Source organism: Ictidomys tridecemlineatus, chromosome 4, assembly GCF_052094955.1.
Source record: "Ictidomys tridecemlineatus isolate mIctTri1 chromosome 4, mIctTri1.hap1, whole genome shotgun sequence".
Classification (NCBI taxonomy): Eukaryota; Metazoa; Chordata; class Mammalia; order Rodentia; family Sciuridae; genus Ictidomys; species Ictidomys tridecemlineatus.
The window spans coordinates 146,346,824-146,374,659 of record NC_135480.1 but is presented as its reverse complement, the minus strand read 5'-3'; the positions used below and the strand labels follow the sequence as shown (position 1 = coordinate 146,374,659).

The 27,836-nt window shown below is 33.2% G+C and overlaps 1 protein-coding gene across 12 annotated transcripts in view; it reads left to right on the top strand.

Moving 5' to 3' along the window:
* The window catches only part of Rfx3 (regulatory factor X3), a 300,010-nt gene that overhangs the window by 44,367 nt on the left and 227,807 nt on the right, over positions 1-27,836 (top strand). The window contains exon 2 of one of the 12 annotated variants that reach the window (XM_078047590.1): positions 26,932-26,972. The exons of the other annotated variants lie outside the window; for them this stretch is intronic. Coding sequence (XP_077903716.1) covers positions 26,966-26,972 — 7 coding nt within the window. The 5' untranslated portion in view covers positions 26,932-26,965. The remainder of the gene's footprint in view (positions 1-26,931; positions 26,973-27,836) is intronic. 12 annotated transcript variants of the gene reach the window in all.

Here is a 27,836-nt window from a genome sequence, read left to right as displayed (position 1 = left end):
CAGAAAATAGAGTTTTGGCTATAATTGTCTGGTCATCATGTAGCTTCATCCATTTTATAGTTTCTTTTGGTTACCTCTATTCCACTCACCCAAACCTTGGCTTTTGTTTTAATAATCTTTTATATTGATGTTATTTATACCCTGTGAAGTCTCTTTTATTTTGTTCTGAGCCAGTAGCTTGCTTTTAGCAAACAAAACACAACAAAGTTAAAGCTGTGACAGGACTTGATGTAAACCTACAGAAGGCCTGGCAGTTTTTGCAGTTGTGTTTTTGGGAGGTTGAATCCTCATGTAAGAAATCTTATTACCTTCCTTGAAAGACCTTGTGGAAAAGAGGGCTACATGGAGAGGATGAGGCCCTGAGATACATGGAAAGAGAAGCTCGGCCATCAAGTTTTTCTAGCTGAGCCTATTTTCCACTTGCCAGCTGAGAGCATTGTACCTCCAGCAAGATGAGCATAAGAACTGTCTAGCTGAGCCTGCCCAGATGTGGCAAATAACATGGTTATTGTTTTGTGCCAGTTAGTCTTAGGTGGTTTGTTAGACAACAGAAAAACAAAAGAAGCATTACAATGTTTTTTAAAATAAAAGCTTTGATAAGCAGTGGTTGCTTTTCTTGGTTTCCTGTGACAATTTTGAACTTTCCCTTGCATACTAATATCAGCTAACAAAAAAGAGAAATACAGTAATAATTTTTCTTTTTAATCTTCCTTAACAACACAGGTTTGGCCTATACTTGGTTGAATCTGAGGTAAACCCATCTTTATCTCTTAAGAGATCTCAGGAGATATGGTTGTTTCATGTATGTAAGTCTCTGATTCCTCTTCTGTTGACCTCCTACTTCCAGATATCTGTGGCTTTTTGCTGGTTATTATTTAACAGAATTGATTTGGATTTGGCCTAAGACAGTCAAGTAACACAAGATGGACTAATTTTCTTCCTCATAGAATGTTTTTCTATTGTACAATAAATATTTAGGAGGATGTTTGGGGTGAAAGTGGGTTTAAGAGCAGGAATTGCCTTTATTTTTGGTCATTCACACATTTGTTAACAGAAAAAATGTAATAAGGCATTGCTCATGCAGTTTTTTTTCTTCTCTGAATGATCATTTTTTCCTATTTAAATGTTGCAATATAGATTTTTTTCCCCTGTAAATTTCTACTAGGGATAAGAATCAGTTATCTAAAATTCTATAAGCATAATTTTACAAATTGCTTTGTGCTGTTAAAAGGTTTTTGTCACAAAAACTACAAAGGAGATTTAAAATATTATAGAACTTGATTGGCATGTGGGCCAATCAAGTTCTATAATAATTTTACTGAGGCCCACATGCCAGAACAGTGGCATGTGGGCCTCAGTAAAATTAAACAAAAATTAGGGTAAAATAATGAAAATCAGTTGTTTTAGAATTTTGGCAGTTAACAGGCTAGGGAATGAATCTAAAATCCCTTTTGTCTTGAAGAAAAATACTGAACTATGTATGGGAAGGCAGCAGGGTCTGTAACATTTTAACTTGAGGCTGTTCTCATCCTCCTTCTTTCCTCAGCTTAGTGGTATATGCAAAATCTGGCAGCATTGAAGATAATAGAAAGATCTGACCATTTTTTGGAGATCCATTAAAGGCACCATCCCTAGAGCATAGTATTTTGTTGGAACTTGCAGCTCCCTGGGAAAACTTCTATTCTCTGAGAGTAGTTGACTATTTGGTTTGACTCTGAGCTCAGCTCAGTTGGGGAAAGAAAAAGCTTACCCCCCAGGGCTCTACTGAAACAATAGCAAACTGTTGGCAAGATCTCCACTGCCTAAGGCTATAATTTCAGCTGGAACAAAGAAGAGCCTGGCCAGGAATTGAAAAGGAAATCCTGGAAAATTAGCCAACCATAGGGAACATTATAAATTTACTACATATTCTTGGATATCTAAAAGCCTACACAATATGCAAGGCTGTGTACATTGCCAGGAAGGACAAGGAAAGGAGAATGTCAGCTGTGGCATATTTTAAGGCTCTGTGTAAGTAGGATGTGAAAGCTAGGGCTGTTTTGTAAGGTTCTTGAAGTTGGAAGGTGTGAGTTCTCACCAAGATTCCTTTGACAAAAGTTAAAATATATATAGGCAAGGCATTTAAGGAAATCTTTTGAACAATCATTGATTGACCACTACATTACACTGACTCAGGTTTGACTAATAAGAAAGTTGGCTTCAAAATAAAGACCAAGACTTTAAAAAAAAAATGCAGCAGGAAACCCAGGAGCCAGACACCGGAAATATAGAATCTATAAACAAATAAACAGTTTAGAAAATAACAACAAATCAGTGAGTAAAATTTGGGAGGATGTTGTAAAGGAATTGGATATCAGAGTTGTTACAATTGTTATCTAAAACATTTCAGTTTTCAAAAAATTTGAGATATACAAAAAAAAAAAAAAAAGGAAATGCCACAACACTCCAAAACCCCCAAACCAAAATAATACCAGCTAACAGAAAATTGTCCTTTGGAAGTTCAGATTTTTAATTTAATAGACAGACTTATAAAGCCAGACATTATAAATATATTCAAGGGGCTAAATGAAGCACATCTACAAATATCAAAGGGAAGTATTTGGTATCAATAAAGAATGTCAATAAAGATAGAAACCATAAAAAGAACCACATGGAAATTCTGGAGTTTGAAAGTATAAATGAACTGAAGAATTTACTGGATGTGCTCAACAGCAACTATGAGTTGACAGATGGAAGAATCAGTCAATTTAAAGATGGTTGCATAAAGATTATCCAGTAAGAAGAACATAAAGAAAAATTAACAAAACTTCAGGAGACCTATGGGACTACATCAGATGTGACAACATAGGTATGATGAGTACTCCAAAAGGAAAAGAGAAGCAAAAATATTTAAAGTAAAAATGGCAGAAAATGTTCCATAGTTGCTGAAAAATAATTTAAACATTCAAGAAGCTCAGCATAAACCAAGTCATTTAGATATATCATATTTGAATTTATGAAACTGAGTGACAGAGAAAAATCTTGGAAGCAGCAGGAGAAAAATGACCTGTCACAAGGCTTCTTAATAAAATTAATAGCTGACTTCTTACCAGAAATCCTGGAGAACAGAAGACATTTTTAGTGTTGAAAGAAAAAGCCATCAAACAGGAATTCTATTTCAAGCAGATATAGAATGAAGGAGAAATTAAGACATTTACCTATAAGGAAACCTGAAAGAATTTGTTACTAAGACTTGCTCTTTAAGAAATACTAAAGGGGGCTGGGAATGTGGCTCAAGCGGTAGCGCGCTCACCTGGCATGCGTGCGGCCAGGTTCGATCCTCAGCACCACATACAAACAAAGATGTGTCCGCCAATAACTAAAAAATAAATGTTAAAGAAAAATTAAAAAAAAAAAGAAATACTAAAGGGAGTCCTTTAGGTTGAAAGGACCCTATATGGTAAACTCTAAAAAATGAAGAACCATGGTAAAGGTGAGTACATAGGTTTTATGAAAAATGGGTAAAAATACATAATATGTATCTTTGTTTATTACTTTTGTCCCCCAATTTTTTAAAACAATTGACTAAAACTATAAAATGATGTGGAAGTGCTTACATGAAGATGTAATTTTTATGACAATAAAATTAGGAAGGGAAGAGGTTAAAAGATCTGTATTCAGGTTGTGAGTGCCACATGTTGATTAACTTACCTTTAGTTATGTTTCCTATCCTCTTTGAGTTCAAAAGCCCACTGGAAAATTGGAAATAGTGATTAACTTTTTAATTTTTATTTAAAGGCTTCATTGATATTGTGAATTTATGTTTGAGATAAGTATTGTTTTGGGGATTAAACCAAGGGCCTCAATCATGAGTAGATATTCTACCACTGAGCTACACCCAGGCTTCTGGGGAAAGTCATAACCAAGGAGGCAGTCAGTTTCCTTCTTGCAAATGGTAAAGGGGAAGGGGCATTGAAACTCAGTGGTACTTATATGGTCTGTATTTGACAGGGGACCTGTCCTGATGAGGTTGTTTCTAATTTGGCTCGTCATTGAAAATGTCTGTTAAAACAGCATAGAAATGATGCTTACATTCCACTTCACATTTTAACTTAAAAAAAAAAATGCAATTGGGTACCATGGCACCATGGTGCACACCTGTAATCCCAGCAACTCAGGAGGCTGAGGCAGGAGGATCACAAGTTCAGAGCCAGCTTCTGCAATTTTGCAAGGCCCTAAGCCACTTAGCGAGACCCTCGCTTTAAACACAAAAACAAAAAACAACAAAACAAAACCAGGTTTGGGAACATGGTTTTTAGTGGTTAACAGTTCCTGGGTTTAATCCTTGGTACTGAAAACAAACAAAATACATACATAAATACTACCTTTTGATTAGGACCAAGGGGCCTTTCTTTGTAGCATAAGGTATAGGATTGCTGACTGGAACTCTAGGTCTTAACATAAATCTATATTCATAACAAATCTTACCTAGTCTATGCTTCATTTATTTAATATAGATGATAATTTTAGAAAACTTCCAAGTAGTGGCTTACACTGTGGATTCCAGACCAGTATATCAAATGGGAATTTCTTAACATAGAAATTTTTTGGTTTCATCACATCTACTGAACCAGAAACTATGGAGGGTGGGGCTCAGCATTCTGAGATTTCGAAAGGCATCCATGCTAACCTTTGAGAACTTTTAGTCCATTATGATTTTTACCAGTTTTTAAGTATATTACTTACCTATGCCTGTTGCAACACCAGTGTTTTATAATGGAATTACTTTCATTAAGTCTTTTCAAAGCATTTGACACAATTTTTAAAGAATCAGAGAAATTTTTACTTTTGCTTTCCTGATAATGTAATAAAACTATGAGTTGAGTTTTATTGTTAAACCCCCCACTGAGGTTTGGGAGAAATATTACTGTTATGGATGAACAAACAAATCAGCATTTGGGATTAGAAGTGTGAGTGCTCTATCAGCATAGAGCCTGTTTTTTTATTTTAAATTCTTTTTAGTTATATATAACATTAGAATACATTTTGACGTAATTATAAAAGCATGAAATATAATGTGCTCTACTGAAGAAGAGACTACAAGCCTTGCGTTTTCAGCATTTTGTGAGCATCTGTTAGTGTAGTTGGAGAGGAAATGGTGAATGTGGGCTCATGGTAGGTTGGGTAAGTGAAGGTTGATCAACAGAGCTTTCTCTGTGTCTTTTTCTATATAGGCTTATAAATTTCTCTGATCCATTTATCTTTATAACCTTTAGTTAAAGAACCGTGTTTCAGATGTAGTTTTCTTGGCTAGAGCCTGAAGCTTGAAATTTGTTTTTAATATCAGATTTCTCAGGTCAGTATTATGGAGAAATTAGAGAACTCAGCAATTCATATGGAAAATTGTTATGATATCAAACGAGACTTTGTAGCAGCTAACAACTTGAAGCAGAAAACTATGGAAATCTTTATTCCTAGCTCAAGAGAATTTGTAGCTTTTATCAGCATAGAGCCTATTTTTTAATTTTTAATTCTTTTTAGTTATATTTAACTATATATAGTTATATATAGAATACATTTTGACATAATTATAAAAGCATGAAATATAATGTGCTCTAATCAGTTCCCAGAATTTCATCCCTCCCCTTTTCTCCTTCCCCCTGCTCTTATCCTTCTACTGATAGTTTTGCAATGTGTTCATAATTTTTTTAAATTATTGTTTTGTGGATATATTAAATGTTGGGATTCACTGTGCCATATTCATGTATACATTTGAAAGTTTGATGAGATTCATTCCACTTTTTTTCCCTTTTCCCATCCTTCCTTCCTGCTGATCTGGCCTCTATTTTGATGAAATTCCCTTTCCCTTTCCCTCTCTCTCTCTCTCCCCTATTCCCCACCCCTTTATTTCGGATTAGCTTCTGCATATCAGAGAAAATATTTAACCTTTGACTTTTGATTTTGGAAAAACCAGTTATATGTGGGGATAATTCCAACTAAAGGTCAGAGGAAGTATTTGCCTACTGTAGAAATCCTTAAGGGGTTGTATAAGTTGTTCTGGACTCTGGTCTGCCTGGTAGAGAGCATTGCTCTTTGGAAACATGCTGGGTGGATTTTGATTGGGCTTCTTTTTAATGTATGTTTTAATTGTATATTCTTTACCACATCATTAAACTCCAAAAGGGAAAGAGCCTCAATAGCCTGTCTAAATCATCTCTGAATCATCCTGTTACTGCAATAGTTTGGTTATAGTACTACTGGACAACATTAATAGCAAACTACATAATGGGAAGATAATAGTGTATAAAATGAGGATACTTAACTGGATACTTAACAGTTATCCAGTAAAGCAGTAATTGTAGACCCTCTGAAGTTCTTCAGAACTGAGTTTGATATTGCCTAGTATTCATTCTTTGGTGGCACAGCATTCATTTCATTGGTAAAATAATAACTGCTAATAATCTGATTTAAAAAAGAGGTGAATGTTGCTTACATTCTTGAGTTAGATTGAATTTCTTGTTAGGGATAGACTAAATCCACATATTTGGTACATATAATGTAAATTGAGGTTATATATTTAAATTCCACTTTGTTGCCTGGAGAAGTATTCATAAAAACAATGAAAATTTTAATGTTACACAAAACTAAAGAGAAAATAGAACAAAAATTATACTGAAAGTGTTGAATAAATTTTGAATGGTACCTATGGGCTGGTGCTATATATCTATTATAGTAGCCCACAAGAATATTGTATGGATTTTTTAGATGGGAAAATTTGAGTTAAGAAAGTTGGTGACATGCCCAAGTTCATTTAAAAGTAGTAGGTGGTGGAGCTGAGATTTGAACTGTTTACCACTTACCAGCTTTTAAATAATACTTTACACCTTAATATCCGGTGCTTTAATATTCCTGGCCTGCTTTCAAAAGCTTCTCTCTTCCTGTCAATTCCAGAGATAACATTCAGTAACTTGACAACAGTGACCTTTTTAAACAAATATATAGAGTTTTACAGAACCAGATGGCCTAAGATTATATTTTATTTTTCTGACTCAAAATAAATTGCCTGGCTCTGAGACTGATAAAGTACAGGGGGGAAAAATACTTCTGTGTCACAGAACCTCATAAGGACACATGATCAGCCAGTGCTCTTTATCATAAGCCAGTCATGAATACAGAGCCTTATGTCTTTATACTATAATTTAGATTAGGGTCTAGTGAAAGAGCAAGAAACTGGTTTACTAAATGTAATCATTCTGGCATTTGGTAATGGCAGTGAATTTGGTGGAAAAACTCTAAGGAATTGGAAAGGCAGTACTACTGCTGTCTTATGTAAGCAAGGAGTTGTCTGATTTATAATTTAATAAACTTGAAAATTAGACTTTTTTCTGCTGTGATTTGAAGAGGATTTTTTAAAAATAATTAGCCAACTTATTTTTGATTATTCAAAATCTGGGTGGGAATTTTCTTCATAGTATTGCACAAAGATATCTAGAAAATAATTTTATATTAGAAATAATAAGTTATTTTGCCACACATAATCATAAACATTGCTTCTTTGAGCTCAGTTCTTCTTGGAGACTTAGAGACCAGGTTACATAGGGTAGTCATAGAACTATTTCACAGGTGTTGAATTGACAGAAGATTACATTATCAAAAGAAGCACAGGAGTTGGAGGTGGGAGATCTATGTTTAAGTCTTGACTTTTGTCATCATTCTGTAAGGATGCCTGAATAAGTGATATAAACTCTCAAAGTCTCAGTTTTGCCTTTTGAAAATGACACCAAAGGGCTGGGGATATAGCTCAGCTGATAGAGTGCTTGCCTCACATGCACAAAGCCCTGGTTTTAATCCCAAACATTAGACACACACACACACCAAAAGAAAAAAAAAAGGAAAAGAAAATGACACCAGAATAATAATGGCTTTGTTTCACTGCACGATTATTCTGGGGACCAAATAAGGGGACATGTGGCAAAGTTTTAGTGATATGCCAATGGATGCTGATATTATATGGCAGCATCTAACATATAATGTGGAGTGTCCCCAGTAGAACAGGCCTTCATATTTTTTTATTGGTTGTTCAAAACCTTACAAAGCTCTTGACATATCATATTTCAAACATTAGTTTCAAGTGAGTTATGAACTCCCATTTTTACCCCAAATACAGATTGCAGAATCACATTGGTTACACATCAACATTTTTACATAATGCCATACTAGTAACTGTTGTATTCTGCTACCTTTCCTATCCTCTACTATCCCCCCTCCCCCCTCCCATCTTCTCTTTCTATCCCATCTACTGTAATTCATTTCTCTCCTTGTTTATTTTCCAATTCCCCTCACAACCTCTTATATGTAGTTTTTTATAACAATGAGGGTCTCTTTCCATTTCCATGCAATTCCCCTTTTCTCTCCCTTTCCTTCCCACCTTGTGTCTCTGTTTAATGTTAATCTTTTCTTCCTGCTTTTTCTCCCTGCTCCATTCTTAGTTGCTCTCATTATATCAAAGAAGCCATTTGGTATTTGTTTTTTAGGGATTGGCTAGCTTCACTAAGCATAGTCTGTTCTAGTGCCATCCATTTCCCTGCGAATTCCATGATTTTGTCAACTTTTAGTGCTGCGTAATACTCCATGGTGTATAGATGCCACATTTTTTAATCCATTCATCCATTGAAGGGCATCTGGGTTGGTTCCACAAACTATATTACAGAGCAATAGTAACAAAAACAGCATGGTACTGGTACCAAAACAGGCGGATGGACTAATGGTACAGATTAGAGGATACAGAGACTAATCCACAAAGTTACAACTATCTTATATTTGATAAAGGGGCTAAAAGCATGCAATGGAGGAAGGATAGCATCTTCAACAAATGGTGTTGGGAAAACTGGAAATCCATATGCAACAAAATGAAACTGAATCCCCTCCTCTCACCATGCACAAAAGTTAACTCAAAATGGATCAAGGACCTTGATATCAAATCAGAGACTTTGCATATGATAGAAGAAAAAGTTGGCTCCGATCTACATATTGTGGGGTTGGGCTCCAAATTCCTTAATAGGACACCCATAGCACAAGAGTTAATAGCAAGAATCAACAAATGGGACTTAACTTAAACTAAAAAGTTTTTTCACAGCAAGAGAAACAATAAGAGAGGTAAATAGGGAGCCTACATCCTGGGAAAAAATTTTTACTCCTCGAACTTCAGATAGAGCCCTAATATCCAGAGTATACAAAGAACTCAAAAAATTAGACAATAAGATAGCAAATAACCCAATCAACAAATGGGCCAAGGACCTGAACAGACACTTCTCAGAGGAGGACATACAATCAACAAGTACATGAAACAATGTTCACCATCTCTAGCAGTCAGAGAAATGCAAATCAAAACCACCCTAAGATACCATCTCACTCCAGTTATATTGGCAGCCATTATGAAGTCAAACAACAAGTGCTGGAGAGGATGTGGGGAAAAGGTACTCTTGTACATTGCTGGTGGGACTGCAAATTGGTTCGGCCAATTTGGAAAGCAGTATGGAGATTCCTGGGAAAGCTGGGAATGGAACCACCATTTGACCCAGCTATTGCCCTTCTCGGACTATTCCCTGAAGACCTTAAAAGAGTGTACTACAGGGATACTGCCACATCGATGTTCACAGCAGGCCTTCATCTTTAATTGCTCTGCTTTCCTAGTATTTTGATGATTCAGGTCAAGTTACCACAGTCTTTTCTAGTCTCAGTATACTCATCTGTATAAAAATAATTAACAGAGTTGTAATAATTACATTAGTTGAATGCTGTTTTTAAGTTTCTATAAAGGGCTGGAGATGTGGCTCAAGCGGTAGCGCGCTCGCCTTGCATGCGTGCCATCTGGGTTCGATCCTCAGCACCACATACAAAGATGTTGTGTCCGCCGAAAACTAAAAAATAAATATTAAAATTCTCTGTCTGTCTAAAAAAAAGTTTCTATAAAGTAGCACTGGAGTAGAAATTATAGCATTATCTTGAATAGATTTTAGAAAGTTAGAAAAGAAATAGCTAGAGACTTTCTTCTGTTCCCAGATAAATAACCTAGAATCTTAGCATTAGAATTCTGAACTCTTTAGGATCATTTATCTTCTCCCCCTCATTTTAAGACAAAGATTTTTCTCCTAATCATATTTTTGTCACTTACACTGTGCTAATATGCACAGAGAGTAATATTGTCACCAGTATCCAAGTTATCCATGGCAGTGGTCTCTTAATCTTGATAGACATGGTTTTCTGAAAATGTAAAGCAATGTTAGAACTTCTGGAGGTAGTTTCAGGCTGTGGAAAGAACCTGGGCTTTCTTGTTAAAAGCTGAGATGGAATCTTGATCTTGTCAATTACTTGCTTGTGGCAGTGAGAAATTTACTAACCAATGCACTGTGGCCACTGAACTATATGATTTCTTTACCTAGCATAAAATCTGTGTCTCTGTCTCTACCTGTCAGGATTGGTGCTCCATTTTTATATGTGATTCTTTGGATCTGATATATATATGGCTTTTTGTGTTATTTATACAAATGATTCTTGACTTTTTGCCTTTTGTTTCTAATGAATTTGAGACTGGGAAAATATAATAGTGACTCCTTAAGATCAAATAGTGGCTTGTAACAAGTCAGAATCTTGGTGTTTTGGGGCAGCTTTAGTTTGTAATGATTTCACTTTAAACCTGGTTTATGGACTTAAGCATGGCACTATAATTTTCAGAACTATAATTCTGTCACATGTCAGTTTTTTTCTCACGTTGTGAATTTTTTAAGGTTGAAATTATGTTAATTTCCTTGCAGAAAGGATTACATGTGTTTAAAAATTTATTAGAAAGTGAAAGGGACACTTTTTATGTGAATTTGTAAAATAATACTAAGTGTATTCCCCTGAGAAAAGGGCTCTTCTTAATAACAGGAAAATAGTGTTTGATCACTGAAAATTCATGTAAATGCAAAGAATATTTATATTTATATTAAAAATATTGCTCTTTCTGTACTTTTAAAAACACAATGTTGGGAGATTCCATAGTTTATATATTAATGTCTTAAAATTTCTTAAAATATTTTTTTCATCCTTATTATTTTGGAAATACATATAAATTTGAAAAAAAAAGAAAACTCAAAGCCAATTAATTATTCAGTTTGATTGTAATGGCACTAGACTGAGAAATGGAACATTGGTAGATAAAGAGAATAATATATGAAGACGAAGCCCATGATTTAGTGACACTTTTCAGCAGCATTTCCTTTTTCTTTCTTTTTATTAAACAAATGAACACAATTTCTCTCTTGATCATCTAACATTTTTATTGTAACCAATATTCTGGCCTTTCACTTGAATGTTTTTTTGTATGAATTTACACAGAGAGTTTTGCATCTATCTAAATTTCAGCTATACTAATTTAACAACGTATATTATAAAAATTGGTAGGCAGTTTTAAAAAATATTAAATGAAGTGGTTGTGAAAGGAATGAAAAGAGATAAAAGTGTATAGTTTTATATTTTCAACTTGCTTTTCACATTGTTCTCAGAATGTTTAGTATTTTGTAATGAGGTTATATATTTTTGCAGGAAGAAAACAATCATGCAAAAATATGAGAAATGTTTTTAGTTGTCCAAGGCTAATGTTGACTTAAATAGGTCTAGGTCTTCATGGTTGGCAGCTGCAGATAATTAGCCTTTTCTTCTTTAACAAAGAAAGCAAATGGAGCTGCAAGACATTCATTGCCTTTTCTGTCATCATAATAATAATGTATGTATTTAACTTCTGCAGTTTCTTAAATTGATTTAGTGCTAAGCTGCCTACATTACATGTAATAGGAGTGACAAGTGAAAGCTGCAGTACATATTTGAGTGGCAAAAGGGAGCAGTGATTGACAGCAAAGTTTCTCTCCAGTAGAAAAAACAGTGTTCTGGAGCTCAAAAAGGGTCAGATACATAATTCTTAAAATTGTTGAGCAGATTCATGAAATGGATTTTGGAAAGGGATTGCCATTTGATAAATCTTGGCTCTAAGTGAGGGCCACAGATGAACAAGAGTCTTCTTACCTGACTGAAGTATGTGAGAGAAATTCCTTTTAAGCATATTAGTATTTGTAATTTTAGATTGATACTTCCAAATATTAGATCAAATCATGACTTTGTATTCAGTAACTGAAAATTTCCTTCAGGTGTAACTAAGTCTCTGTATTTAAAGAAGATAAATAATACATCTATTCAAACAAGAATTTTAAGACCATAAATTGAGCTATTCTCGTTTTCACAAGTCTGTGAATGTTGAAGTATCATTTCTGGAAAGGCAAGCACATACGCTTGGTGCTTTCTTTTGGTCACAGTGGCTAAGTGACAATCTTTCAAAAGTATTCAAAATATTCTGCCTCTTTTTTGTTCCTGTGACACATGCCCAGAAGCTGCAGTTGAAAAGACAGTTGGTGATTGCTGCTGAATAATGCTCTGTGATAAGCCTAGAATGCTGGGCTTCTAATTGTATAGTGGAAATGCTTTTTATGTTTGTGGTAGTTCTGTGTATGTTTGGGGATTGGGGGCAGCAGCCCTATGTGTTCTTGTACACTGGCAGCCTCTACTGGCCACTGGGGAGAGCAGCAGTGACCTCTTTACATTCCAGTTTACTTGGGCTCCGCTCTCTGTTCTTTGGTCTTAACTCTCTTTGTTGTTGCCTTTGGAAAACTGGTTCATCTGTTGAATATCTTGAGTTATAGTTATTAAAGGGCTACTAGTCCAATGTTTTTATTAATAAATATTATCAATGTGTGAATTCTTTATAACCTTGGAAGAAGAATGTAATATAATCCTGTCTTGAGAAATAATTTCTATCTAAAAGATAAAAAAGATTTATCTTTTTTGTAAATTTTAGAATACTTTCTGTTGCAAGTCTTTATGTGAGATCCAATAATTAGGCCCCCCACCTCCAGTCTTGGAATTTGAAACCAGGGGTGCTCTACTACTGAGCTATAGCCCTAACCTTTTTTTATTTTTATTTTGAGACAGAATCTCACTAAGTTGCTGAGACTGGCTTCAAACTTGTGACCCTCCTGCCTCAGCCTCCTGAGTTGCTGGGATTATGTGTTGCAGAAATTAGGCATTTATTTATGGTTGACAGATAACCTTGATTCCTTGAAAGAAAGTTTTGGCTTAATGATAGATTTAATTAAACATATTTAATTCTCTAAATTTAGGTATGCCAATTAATTTAGAGGTTTCTAGAAAGCAGGTATAAACTTTTTTGGGGCTTTATGAATATGGATATCTCTGAGGACTGAAGGGAGACTGCTGTCTAGACTTTAAGTGTAGATAGACAGTTCTAAATTACTGTAAATAAAATATCCAAGAATGGTGATAAACTGCGTTATTATGATTTTAAGGGTAGAGACATAATTTTTTATTTAGTAGCTTTGTCTTTGGGTAATAATTTGACCATAGTAGATGATTTCTCCAACAAAACAGATGCATTTCTTGTTTTATCTTTGTTTTATTTTATCTATTGTTTTATCTATGGTTCTACTAATCTCTTAGTTAAATTCTGGATGAATCTTTTTATACAAGGTCTCATAACCAATGGCTTTCCTTCCTACTGCTACCACCCATTCCTAGGTTATTATAGTAGAACATTAATCTTCTTTCCTTCCATGTTCATTGTCTTTGAATTCAACTCATGGAGACTGGCCATGTATTTCATTGAAGCATTGCTATTAACACATTACACTAAAAAATAATTTATTGTTTGCTCGAGAAAATGTAAAGGGCTATATAGTATAGCTAATGGAACAAGAGAAGGAGTACTGTGCCAGGGCTAGGACGATGTGGGTTTTGTCTGGATTCTAAGAACTTTACATACACAGCCATGTCCTTTGTAGAAGTCTATTATTATTATCATTGTTTTTTGGCTACACAGTAAAAAAACCCAAATTCCTAAATCTAGAATACTTTTTTCCAAACAAATTCCTTTCTGTATTGTGTCTGGCATATTGTAAATACTCAGTGCTCCTTGAATAAATGAATCCCACCAATTTTCAGAAATTTACATTTTCAGAAATTCCCACCAATATATGTCTTGAACATACCTTTGATTGTTTTTATTTTTAAAATTGGTTTTATTTGGGTTTAAGTTATAGTATAAATCACCAATTTTAACTGTACCATATAATGAGTTTGGATAAATGTATATAGTTGTATACCATCATCACAAGACAGAGGATCCAGTATGATGGCACATGCCTATTATTCCAGGTACTTAGGAGATTGAGGCAGGAAGAAGACTAGAGCCCAGGAATTTCAGGCTGCAATGGGCAACATAGTGACACCTGTCTTTAAAAACAAAAAAAGAAAGAAAAGAAAGAAATCATTCTATTAATCCAAAAAGTTTATTCTTGCCCTTTTTTAAAAAATATTTTTTAGTTTTAGATGGACACAATATATTTTATTCCTATGTGGTGTTGAGGATGGAACCCAGTGCCTTATGTATGCAAGGCGAGCACACTACCACTGAGCCACAACTCCAGCCCCTTTTATAATCAATTCTCTTTGCCCCTGCCAACCACAGATCTGTTTTATAACACTAGATTTTTTTCCCTTTTTAAAGTTTTATATAAAAGGAATTATGCAGTATGTAGTTTGTGTACCTGGCTTCTTTTATATTTTACTTGTAGATGTATCAGTGGTTTGATTCTTTTTATTGATTGATGGGTGGTAGTTAACTATATGGCTATGCCAGTTTGTTTACTAGTTGATGGGATTTGGATTATTTCCAGTTTGTAGCTATTGTGCCTAAAGCTGTGAGGCAGATTCAGTACAAATGTTGGCACTGATATATTTTTATTTCACTTAGATAAATTCATACAATATGATTTCTAAATAATATAAGAGTATTTTATCTTTTAAATTAAGTGGCAGACTGCTTTGCACAGTGGCTTCTTATAGGCGATGTATCAGTTTCAATTGTTCTACATTTTTGCCAACACTTGGTATTAACAATATTTTAAATTTCAGTTATCATCCTAATGAATGACTGGAAACTCATTTCAGTATTAATTTGTACTTCCTTTAAAGTGGCTAATCTTTTGAGCAGCTTTTATTTGCTCACTTGCTATTTACATATCTTCTTTTGTAAAATATCCTAATCATTTGCCTCTTTAAAAAAACACATTTTTTGCTTCTTATTGAGTTTTTAATATATTTTTATATATTCTGAATACATGTCCTTTTTCAGAAATATGTTTGTAAACTTTTTTCTCACATGTCTGTTGGATCTATGCTTTCATTTTTCTTAAGTGTGTCTTTTCAAAGGATGTGATTCTTTAATTTTGATGAAATCAAATTTATTGACTTTTTTTTCCCTTTGGGATTTTTGTGGAGTATTAGATTTTCCCCTAATCAAATTCCACCTAGATTGCCTAAGAGTTTATAATCTCCTCTTTGGACCTATGATACAACTTAATTATTGTGTATGATGTTAGGTGTCATATCTTTTCATGTGGGCATCCAAATGAACTAGAACCATTTGTTGAAAAATAATATTTCTACATTCAATTAATTACTTGAGATTTTTCATTGAAAATCAACTGATCATATATGTGTAATTTATTTTGTTTCCTTTTCATTTTATTTATTTATTTATTTTTGGTATTGGAGATTGACCCAGGGGCACTGTATCACTGAACTACATCATAGTCCTTTTTATTTTTTATTTTGAGACATATCTCGCCAAGTTGCTTAGAGCCTTGCTAAGTTGCTAAGGCTGATATCAAACTTGACATCCTACTTAAAGTCTGCTGAGTTGCTGGTATTACTGGTGTGTGCTACCATGTTTAGCTCTGTTCCATGTTTTTACTGTTTTTATGTCATTACCCTATTTTTTTTCATTCCTGTATCTTTACAGTCTTAAAATTAGATAGTCTATATGTCCTTCAAATTTGTCTTATGTTTTAAAGTTTTTTTTTACTTAAAGTCCTTTGCCTTTTCATATAAATGTTTAAAAACCTATTGGGATCAGATTAGAATTGTATTGCCTCTAGGTCTATTTCATCTTAAACAATATTGAGTGTAATGATCCATGAACAGGATATATCTCTTGATGTATTTGGCTCTTCTTTAATTTTTCTCACAGCTGTTTTATAGTTCTTATCCCTGTTATATGTTTAATAATACAGTAAATGGTATTATGTACTAGTGTAAATTTCAACATTGTCATTACTAATACAACATGTCTGGTATTGAAATATATATGATTTTATATTTTGACTTTAATGTTACTAAATGTGCTTTCTAACAGTTTCTGTTATTTTTTTTCATTAAATTTTTTAGATTTTTCTGCATAGAAAGTTATGTCTGCAAATAAAGATAGTTTTACTTCTTCCTTTTCATTTTTCTTCTTTTTGTTATTTTTTCTCACCTTATTACACTGGTTAGGATCTCCAGTGTTAAGCAGAAATGGTGAGGGTTGAGGGTATCCTTGCCCTCTTTCTGATGTTAGAAGAAAAGTATTCAGTGTTTCTTTCATCATTGAGTATGCTGCTATTTATAAATTTTTCTAGTTGCCCTATAGCAGGTCAAGAACATTCCCTTCTATTCCTGATTTGCTGGAGTTTAATTATTTGAATTGTTAATGACCTCTTATGCATTGTTTTAGTCTTTTAATTTAGTAAATTATCCTGATTGATATTCTTTTAATAAAGCCACCTTGAATTCTAAAATAAACCCATTTTATCATTGTATAAATATAATGAGATATGTATGTGTGTGTTTTTATATTTATTTATATATATGTATGTGTTTATATATATACACATACATTTTTTCCTCCCCCCACCCCAGGATTTGATTTGTTAGGATTTTTTTTATCAAATATTTTTGTGTCTTTTTTCTGGAGGGATATTGGTCTGCAGTTATATTTACTTGTGTTTGTCATTTATTCTTACTTAAACCATTGTAATGCTGGCCTCATAAAATGAATTGGGGGATGTTTTCCCTTTTATTATTAGGAAGAGTAAACACTAACTTATTTGTGAATTCATACGTAAGTTCACTTGTACCATCGTTAAGAACTTATTTCTTATGACTAAAATAAACATTTTAGTATTTGGTAAAGGGTATGTTCTACCTTTCAAACATTCTCCAAATAGTTATTTGTAACTAAAACCAAACTAGCAACAACAAAACAGAAACTTGAATTACAAATAGGCTTATAGTAGGTATTTATAAACATTGATATGCACATTAAATGTTTTATATCTTTGAGTGTAAATTTAATCACAACACATTTTGAATATATGAAAGTATATTCACAGAAATGTATACTTACATTAATTTTTATTCATTTAATTTATACTTGCATTAATTTTTATTCATTTAAACACTTCATGCAGTTTCTTATTCTTATTAAGTCATGCATTGTTTATGCTTCAATTTCTTTTTTTTAAACTTTTTAAATTGTAAATGGACACAATACCTTTATTTATTTATTTTTATGTGGTGCTGAGGATTGAACCCACTGAGCCACAACCCTAGCCCAGTGCTTCAACTTCTTAACAAATTTTTTAGTGGTAATTGTTATACTGCAGTGAATTAAAATAAATCTTGATTTAGCAGAATATTGTTCTACTTACATTTCTTCCTAGTAAGAAACTATTTCTTAAAAGTGCAATAGATCTTAAATTGTATCTTTATATATGAGAAAACTGGTAGATCTATTGCAGTTGCTTAGTCATCAATTTGACTTGATATTATTGCATGGCTTTTTGCATGTTGGAGTTGAAACATCCAAAGCACATTCTATGAACTTCAGGATCTGATTAATAATAGTATTTGTTAAATTGATTATACTGTTTTTAAAAATTGTTTTGGAGGTTGGGAAATTAGATTAAATGAATTAATAGTAAGCTAATTTGTCAGTAAAGAAATCAAATTTATGTTTTGATGAGATGAAAATAATTTGTTGCTTACTTAGGTATTTTCAAGAATATTTGAATTAAAACTTTACCAAGAGCTTTGTAAACATTTGCTATGTTATTTTTGTCTGTATCTAGTTTGTAAACATTTGCTATGTTATTTTTGTCTGTATGTTATTTTTGTCTGTATGTTATTTTGTCTGTATGTTATTTTGTCTGTATGTTATTTTGTCTGTATGTTATTTTTGTCTGTATCTAGTTTGCTATGTTATTTTTGTCTGTATCTAGTTTAAAATATATAAAATATATAAATATATAAATTTATATATATATTTATATATATAAATATATATATAAATATATATATATAAATATAAATATATATATAAAATATAAAATATATAAAATATATAAAATATATATACTCCCTGGGGAGAAACTGTATGCTCTGTAGATCGTCTAGTATGTTCTTGCGTTGATAAATGTTATATAGGATTTGTTAGGATAATGAAAACTTAAAACTGCCTAGAAAGTTTGAATAATATAAAATGAGATTTAATAAGGTGCTTAAATAGATTCTTTTTTCATTTTTTGTTCTTGCAACAATCATGAACCTTAACTTTCTCTCCTGTGTAAATTTGCTAAGTGCTTACTTTGCAGTAAATGCCACCTACATAATGATATAATCTGTGAGTCAATAGCTATAACGAAATCATTAAATGCATTGTTGATACTTTGCATGATTATATTTTATGAAGTATCTCGCTCCATGAACTGCACTTCTATTTTGTTTACTCTAAGGCATTACATAAAAAGCCAAGTTTTATGTTACTAAAAGCAGCAGTAAAACTAGTATAATGCCTATTTTAAATGAATATTAATGAAGACAAAGTAAGAAAGAAGTAGTAAATCTCAGGGATGGATGTTCTAACTCTCTCAGAAGTGTCGTATTTTATAAATTGTGGTAACCTACCATCTTACAAGTAAAATTGTGAAAACATTAAATATATCAAAGTAAGAAGTGTTAGAAGACATTTGTAGCTCTCTGTTGCACATATAATAAAATATATATTGTTGATTAAGAAATTGAGAGATCATCTAAGGAAGTGCCATCTTTTCTTACTGTAGAGATAGAAGTATGTATACTTGGAACTGACAAGGAAAATAGGGAGCAGTGTTTTTTTTATAGTGGGCATGTGTAGCTTATAATTACCTGCTGCATCTTAGTGTAATTAGTGATGCAAAGTATCAAGTTTGAGGATTTTATTCCCTCCTAAACCTGGGGTGGGGGGAAGGGAGGTTAAAGAAAAACTCTTGAGATTCTGTGAAAATCCTGCCTTAGATGAGGTGTTCCAGAATGAATTGAACAGGTGATACAATGAGGCTTTATAACAACTTTAGTTTGTCAATTTCAGGTTTAATGTTTAGAAAATAAGATTGAACATTGAAAGTTATATTTTTAGATTTTAAAAAATATTGGTTTATCTGATTTATTTGATGAGTACATAATGTATAGGAAAATGGGGAGAGTGTCAGGGTGATCATTGCTTTATTGAACAAATTTTTTTTCTAATAAAGTTACATCTGTTATGTGATGTTGTTAATATTACATTAAATTTAGTTTCATTCATGCATATATGGAGGTGCAGCAATGTATGTGTTTTATGTTAAGCTGTGTAGTTCTTAACATACTTGATGCTGATATAATTTGAATCTTTTTGTAAGACACTCTGGTATTTTGGTTTAATATAATACTTAAAACCTAAAATAGATTTAGTATCTTCATAGTGTTTGACAAGTAACTTAGGTTTTTTCAGCCTATGCCTTCCATTGTCTAGTTTGTCACAGACACTGTGACAGCGCTGGTAAATTTGTGTGTTCATATTTAGGTTGGGTTGTTAGCCAGGATAATGGTAGAGGACAAGAGGAAGATCCCAGATGAGAGTCCTTTGATATGTGTCACCATCTTTTATCATGGAAAACTCATTATATAATATATTTTTTTTATATCATGTCACTATATAGTTACTTAATATCTTTTTTCTTGACAATAAAATAGCACATAGATCATTAAGAAGAAAGGAACTATTACCCATAATATCAGCATTCATAATAATTGGATTACCTTTTATAGATAATAATACACGTAAAATTATTTGAGTGTAACTACTATAAGATTTTTTCAAATTCTGCCTTCTCAAAATATAAGTTACTCTGCATAGAATGAGTACAAACATAGCAGAATGAGTGTGTAACTAGGGGCTAAGGTGAAGACTCCCAAGAAGTCTGGAAAGGAAAGAGTCCTCATTAACTCACTGATGTGCTGACCAAAAAGGGAAAAATACCCCAAACATCTGACCTCATCAGTGTATCTGTGGAAATGCAAGTATTATACATAAATAAGTATTGTTAACCATGTTGTATATTCTTTGCAACTTATCCTTTATTACTTTTGAAATTAATTTTGACTCCAGTTGCATTTTAGTTAGCTGTGTCCCTCCCAATGAAAAATAATGTCTTCACAACTGAAGAAGTGACCAGTAAGCACTACTTTTATTATGAGAATTTAATTAATAGTATCCTGTCCTAAAACTTAACAAGTATGTATTCTACTTTTTACAGATGCAATTGGGGTAGAGATCATTCCTGTTTATCTGAATGAGAACTCTGGTAAAATTCCTTTGATTCTAAGATAACTAGATGAAATGTGTTGCATAAATCATGTCACAGCAAACAGTTGTCACCTGGCACTAGAACTTGATGAAATTTAAAAATGTTGGCTCATTGCCTGTAGTGTTCAGTTGCAGTTCTATAGAAAGTCTGCTTGTACCAGATGCAGCAGTTCTTAGTGTAATGCAAGACTCATCTCTCAAGTGATAGGACTGGTGTATACAGAGATCCATGCTCTGAGCTACTGAGACATACTTAGTGGACCTTTGTTTGAATTTCTGATTGTGTTCCCTTTGGCACAATTATAAGAAAATGGAAAAGACCTTCAGTTTGGTGAAACCCTCTGTATTTTAGTCCAGCATCTACCATAGAGTAGGATTATTTTCTGTAATATTCTTGGCAGATGATCAGATCTGGGCTTTAAGATGCTGTTTTTATTTGAAACTATTTACTCCCCTTCAGACCTCATATTTGCTTCCATCAATTTCTGAAATGTTACATTCATCTTACTTATTGGTACTTTTGTTTGAAACCTCTCCTTTTCCTACAGAATTATCTACTCAGCATATGTAGAAAAGGGGCAAGAAACCCACTCTTTTCACTCCAGAAGAAAACATAACTAAAGAGCTGTAGCCTTCTTCTTTTTAAAAACTACATTAGATTTTGCCATTCTCAGATCTTGAAACCTCTGCTACTTGTAGGAAAATATATAGACTTTCTTGGACATCAAACAGGTGCATAATTGCTGAAAAAAATCCCTAGTTCTTGTTTCCCACCCCCACCCCCTATTTTTCCCACTCCATAAGTAAGTACTCTAATGTTTTAACCTGAATCTTTTTGTTTGTGTTCTTGTAAAACATGTAGATTTATTTTGTGTGCACACAATGGGTGTGTTCATATTTTAAATTTGTATTGCTGGCATTATGCTGTAGGCATTGTTTATTTTGCCTTGAACACTATTCCATCTTGATTGCTACTCCTAATTGCTGCTTAGTATTCTGTGGAGAATATTTGCTTTTATTTATCCTATATCCTATATATTATATATCCTATATATTAGGCACCTAGATTATAAAAGCTTTTTATAACTGGCTGCATGTTTTCAGGCTGTTTCTTGCAGCTTATAATCTGTGGAACTTCAATCCCAGACACATGAAGTTAATCACTTTTGTGTGAAAACAATGTACTTTTTCATATTGCCATGGCTTTTGCACATGCTGTCCCTAAGATACTTCCAGTTTTCTGATGACTGCTTCTTCATGACTCAACTTGAATGTTGTTTCTTGATGAAGTCTTCAGTAGCTGTTTTATGCTTGAGCTAGTTTCTCTGTACTCTGCTCACACAGCACTTATTTTTATCTTGGTAATTTAGAAGTATATATTTCTGCCTATTGGTCTGTATTTCCCTCTGGATAACTTAAAGTCAGGAACCAGATCATAGGCATCATTTTGTCCTTTGTTTTAGTTTGTTCAGGTGCATATAGGAGGCAGTCATTTATTGAATGAATGAAGGGTGTGGAAGTTTTTTAAAAGTGATATACTGACAGTATAAGCACATGAGTCTCACAAATTGAGACAAAAATACAAAAATAATATATGAAACTCAGGGAATGACATATTGGAGACTGAATCCTAAAATGAATTGAGAGATACTAAGCACCACAACATACTGTGTTCCAATTATGAAAATGAAGCAAATAATTGTTTGAGACTGATGGTATAATGTTACGTGTTAAGCAGAGTTATGGAACTCCTGGATTGGTTTCAACTGATCCATCATAAGACAACAATATAAAAATTCAATAAAGGAGACTAACAGTGATACTGAGGGAATTAAAATCAAGGAAGGTGAAGCAATGATGAGACCACATTCTGATGCTTTCAACTAGTTAATGTCCTACTATTAAATGACTAGCAGATATGCATGATTTGGTGATCCTCTGGCAATTATGGTCAGTACCAGGGTGCCAAATGGCTAAACATTATGTAGATACTCAAGAATTTCACAATTATAAAGATTAGTAGATTTTATATCAGTCCTTGTGACAATTTTCTTTTCATTAGCTAGGTGGTTTGTGAGGATTTAACCAGGAAATGAATCGGTTCTCTGGAGACCACATTAAAGGAAGTATCACATTAAATATTGTGTATTTTTTTCCAGTGTGGGTGGAATAAGTCTATTTGAGCAAGGTTTTAGATTAAGTGTTTCATGGTATAGTCATGATGTAGGTAGTCAAATTAGGGTAGATTATTAGGATTGATACAAACTTGGATAGAGGATTTCTATGACATGACGTGGCTCTTTTTCCTCTCTTCCTATTAATCATTTTTATCACTGAATTGGATGAAAGAGGCAAAAGCCAATAGTGTGGATGAAGGAATCAGGATTGAAAAGAAGCTTAGCCATCTGAAATAATTGGCTAGAACTAAGTTGGCATATAATAGTGACTAATGTAAAATTCTGCACATTGGTTTGTCAAATTATTCACACTCATCAAGACTATAGAAGACATGTTTTTAAGAGAATTATATGCAGAGACTTGGTGATTTGTAATATTACTGTCACTGCCATGTTCCCTGTTACTGTCCCTCCAAAATTTAGGTGTTGAAACTTAATGGCCAGCATGTTGGCATTAATATGTGGGCCTTTAGGGTTGTTTAGGTTATGAGGGACCTTTTTTCTTTGATTAGATTGATACTTTACAAAGGAGGATTCACACACCATTCTATATGTAGATTGCTCTTCCATACCTCTGCTATGCAAAGACACAAACTTCCTTCCCTCTGGAGAATGCAGCGCTCACCAGTCAACTGAACTTGCCAGTGACTTTATCTTGGAATTTACAGCCTCCAGAACTTGAGAAATAAATTTATTTGATTTATAAAGTATCTAGTCTCTGATTTTTCTGTTATGGCAGTACAAGCAGACTAGGATACTGTATAGATTCTTTTAATAGAAGTATAGTCTCTGTGGACTGAAGAGAAGATATCATTGTGTTCATTTATGACTTTTTGTTTTTTTGTTTTTTCTTCATTTTTTTAAATGTGTGGTGCTGGAAATCAAACTTAGGACCTTACATATGCTAGGCAGGTGCTCTACCACTGAACTACACCCCTGCCCAGTTCCAGGTTTTAAGATGCTATCTGGGAACTTTCTCATAAAAGGGATATTTCAAAGAATCAGGGTGGTTTCTTTATTAAAATTAAATTGTCTCTCTCTCTATGTGTGTGTGTGTGTGTGTGTGTGTGTGTGTGTGTAAAGAGAAAAGTCATTGGAATAACAGCTATTTTTTTCAAATATTTAAAGATTAAAAGAGGAATTAGCCTATTTCTATATTTTTCAGGTTTTCTTTTTCTTTTTTTTTACATTGTTGATTTTATTTTTTCTTTTATAATATTAATATGTGACTGTGCTTTTTTTTTAAAAAAACTAATCCTTTTATAATTTTTTTGTTATTGCCAATTTTACTGGCTTTCTAATTTGATTTCTGCTGCTATCTTAATTCCCTCCTACTGACTTTTTAAAAAATTCTAATTAGTTATAGAGTGCAGTAGAATTTGTTTTGACATAAATGGAGCATAACTTCTTATTCCTCTGGCTTTACATGGTGCTAAATCACACCAGTAGTATAATCATACGTGTATATAGGGTAATAACATCTGTCTCACTCTACTGCCCTTCCCATCCTCACTGCCCCACGCCTCCCCTCACTTCCCTCATAATCCAAAGTTCCTTCATTCTTCCCTATCCCAACCCCAACTATGGATCAGTATCCCTTTATCAGAGAAAATATACGGCCTTTGGTTTTTTGGGATTGGCTTATTTCACTTAGCATGATATTCTCTACTTCCATCCATTTACCTGAAAATGCCATAATTTCATTCTTCTTTAAGGCTAAGTAATATTCCATTATGTATATGTACTACAGTTTCTTTATCCATTCATCTGTTGAAGGATATCTAGGTTGGTTCCATAGTTTAGCTATTGTGAATTGAGCTGCTATAAACATTGTTGTAGCTGTTACTGTAGTATGCTGATTTTAAGTCCTTTGGTATAAACTGAGGAGTGGGATGGTTGGGTCAAATGGTGGTTCCATTCCAAGTTCTCTGAGGAATCTTCATATAGCTTTCTATAGTGGTTGCACTAATTTGCAGTCCTACCAGCAATGTATGAGTGTAACTTCCTACTCATATTCTTGCCAACACTTATCATTGCTTGAATTCTTGATAATTGCCACTCTTACTAGAATGAGATAAAATCTCAGAGTAGTTTTGATTTGCATTTCTCTAATTGCTAGAGATGTTTAACATTTTTTCATGTTTATTGATCAATTGTATTTCTTCTTCTGTGAAGTGTCTGTTCAGTTCCTTGGCCCATTAATTAATTGGGTTATTTGTTTTTTTGGTGTAAAGTTTTTTCAATTCTTTATATATCCTGGAGATTAATGCTGTATCTGAGGTGTATATGGTAAAGATTTTTCCCACTCGGTAGGCTCTCTCATCACTTTATTGATGAGAGAAAGCTTTTTTAGTTTGAATCCATGTTAATTGATTCTTGATTTTAGTTCTTGTGCTCTAGGAGTCTTGTTAAAGAAGTCAGGTCCTAAGCTGACATGATGAAGATTTGGGCCTACTTTTTCTTCTGTAGGGTCTCTGTTCTAGTGTCTAAGTCTTTGATCTACTTTGAGTTGATTTTGAGCAGGGTGAGAGGTACAATATAATGCCATTTTTTGTTACTGTTGTTCTGTAATATAGTTTAGGTTCTGGTATTGTGATGATGCATCCTGCTTCACTCTTCTTGCTAAGAATTGCTTTGGTTATTCTGGGTCTCTTATTTTTCCAAATGAATTTCATGATTGCTTTGTTTAGGTTTTCAAAGAAAAAGTTAAATATCTAAAATGGTGCTGAAAATAGTACCAAGTATTGGGATTATATTAATGATTAAAAACAGAAATACTTCCTTACTGCTTATAGCATGGACAATCTGTTGGAAAAGGTAGAAATTAACCAAGTAATTACATGAGTGAATGTAAATTGCAACTATGCCAACTTCAGTGAAGTAGAGGTACATGGTACTGTGAGAGACCACATATTTTGTAATGAAATTTTATTTGGTTAGTGTGATAATGGAAGGGAAGACTCAAGAGGGCATTAGTCAGGTAAAAGTGGACAAAGAGGGATGTAGGGTGAGCAAGTATGGTGAATACAAAAATCAGAAAGTCTGCCTGGCACACAGAGTATTTTCTCTAAAGGAAGGGATCAAGCCATATTCAGCCTTTGAAGACTATAGTAAGAAGTTTACTCCTTATCTAGGAACAATAAAAGTGTTTGGTAATCTTACCTAAACATATATGATTTAAATTTGGGAAGATATCTCTGGCTACTGTGTAGGGGACTGATTGAAGTCAGAGAAGGTGTGATTAAACCACTTAAGGAAGGATTCTAGGTGATGAACAGGCGTCGTTATGCTCCAACAAAAATATATGCTCCAAAAAGAAAAAATCCTGGAAGTCACAAATGAACACAACATGCGTGGTTATGCTCCATAAATAAACACACAAATGCTGTCTTATTGGAGAAAGTAGAATTGAGTTCAGACTCTCAGGTGCAATAGAGTGAACATAAAAATTTTGCGGCAGAAGATTTGAGTATGAATCCCAGTTTTGTTACCAACTAGTTGATGGCCTTGGGAAAATAGCATTATTATTATTTTTTATCTCTAGTTTAAGTGTCTTGTTATTCTTACAGTTTTTTTTCAGGATTAGATGATTTGTTATATGTGTGAATGAATGGCTTAAAATATTGTAAAGTGTTCTATGTGAAATAGAAGATTTCAGGGAAAAAAGTATTAGACAGGGTTGTCAGTAATGGATTGGGACTTTTTTTTTTAGTCCTAGTTTAACTAGTTTGAATAGGTAGTTCTTTTAGAAAAATTTTTTATTATTATAGTTTCAGATTTTTGAATCTCTTCCCAATTGGTTTGAAGCATTCACTATCAGCAATAGAGTAATATTTTATAGTGGGTCTATGTTCTTTGGGTTTCTAGAAGTAATTGAGTAGTTTGATGTGTTTTAATTCAGTTTTACATCAATTGTTTTCCTTATGTGTGATCTCAGAAGTAAAAAGCAATTTTAAGAAATCTATGGCAAAACCTTAAAGCAAAGAATTAGAAAGTATAAAAAATTCTCATATCATTTAGTTAGGTGGAAGTTTGATATTTTCAGTTATTTCCAAGTACATAGAGATACACATGTATTTCTTCTCTGGATTGTTATGTGTGTATGTATTGGAAATCATGCAAAGGTCCTGTGAAATATACCTTTAGTTTTTCTTTTAATACCTGTATTTTATTATTTTTTTTTAGCGTGGTACTGAGGATCAAACCCAGCACCTTGCACATGCTAGGTGAGTGCTCTACCACTGAGCCACAACCCCAGCCCCTGTACTTTTTGGTTTTAAAATGCTAATTTTAAAAGCATGATACAGTGAAAATCAGGGTAAAATAATGTTTTGGGTTTTTTTTGCTGCTTTTTTTGTGAGAGATAGAAAAAGAACAAATTAGGAGGGCATATATGTAGTAACATTTTTTGCTATTATGACAGAATTCACTCAAACATACATGTTTATTTGCATTACTCTAAACTGCATTTTTATCAAAGTTTTTATGTATGTTACCTCTGGCCTCAAAGGTGTACCCAAGTAAAATGTGAAATACCCTTTTGCAGTTCACTAAGACAAAAGTCAGGATGCAAATAAAATCTAAAATTTTAAACGTGCACTATTTTCTGTGAGAATCCCAAAGACCATGCCATTGTAGCTCTTTAAAAGTTTTAGAATGTTTGATGTTACAGTACTTGAGAATTTTCTCGATTTTTATGGTCTGTGAGAATTATTTACTTCTAAATATTTGTGACTTTGTGTCTTTTACTTTGGAATATTTCTGTGCAGAGGAGTAAATAATGATAATTTTAGTATTTAGTGATAAATATTTAGTTCAATATGGAACCAGGAATAATAATTTCTAAAAACCAGTTATACTTTGGCAGTGTTCACATTTGCTTCTGAATCCATAGATAAGTAGAAGACATGACTGAGTGATAAGTCCAGTCTTCACACAGACTGCTGATAATGACAGTAATAGATAGGTTAGCCATGAGGCTAAAGATTTTACATGTATTTTTACTTCTTGCTGTGGTGCTATATTAAAAAGAGATAATACACACATAGCAGACACAAAAGTTGATGTCAGAAACCTATATGGATCTCAGA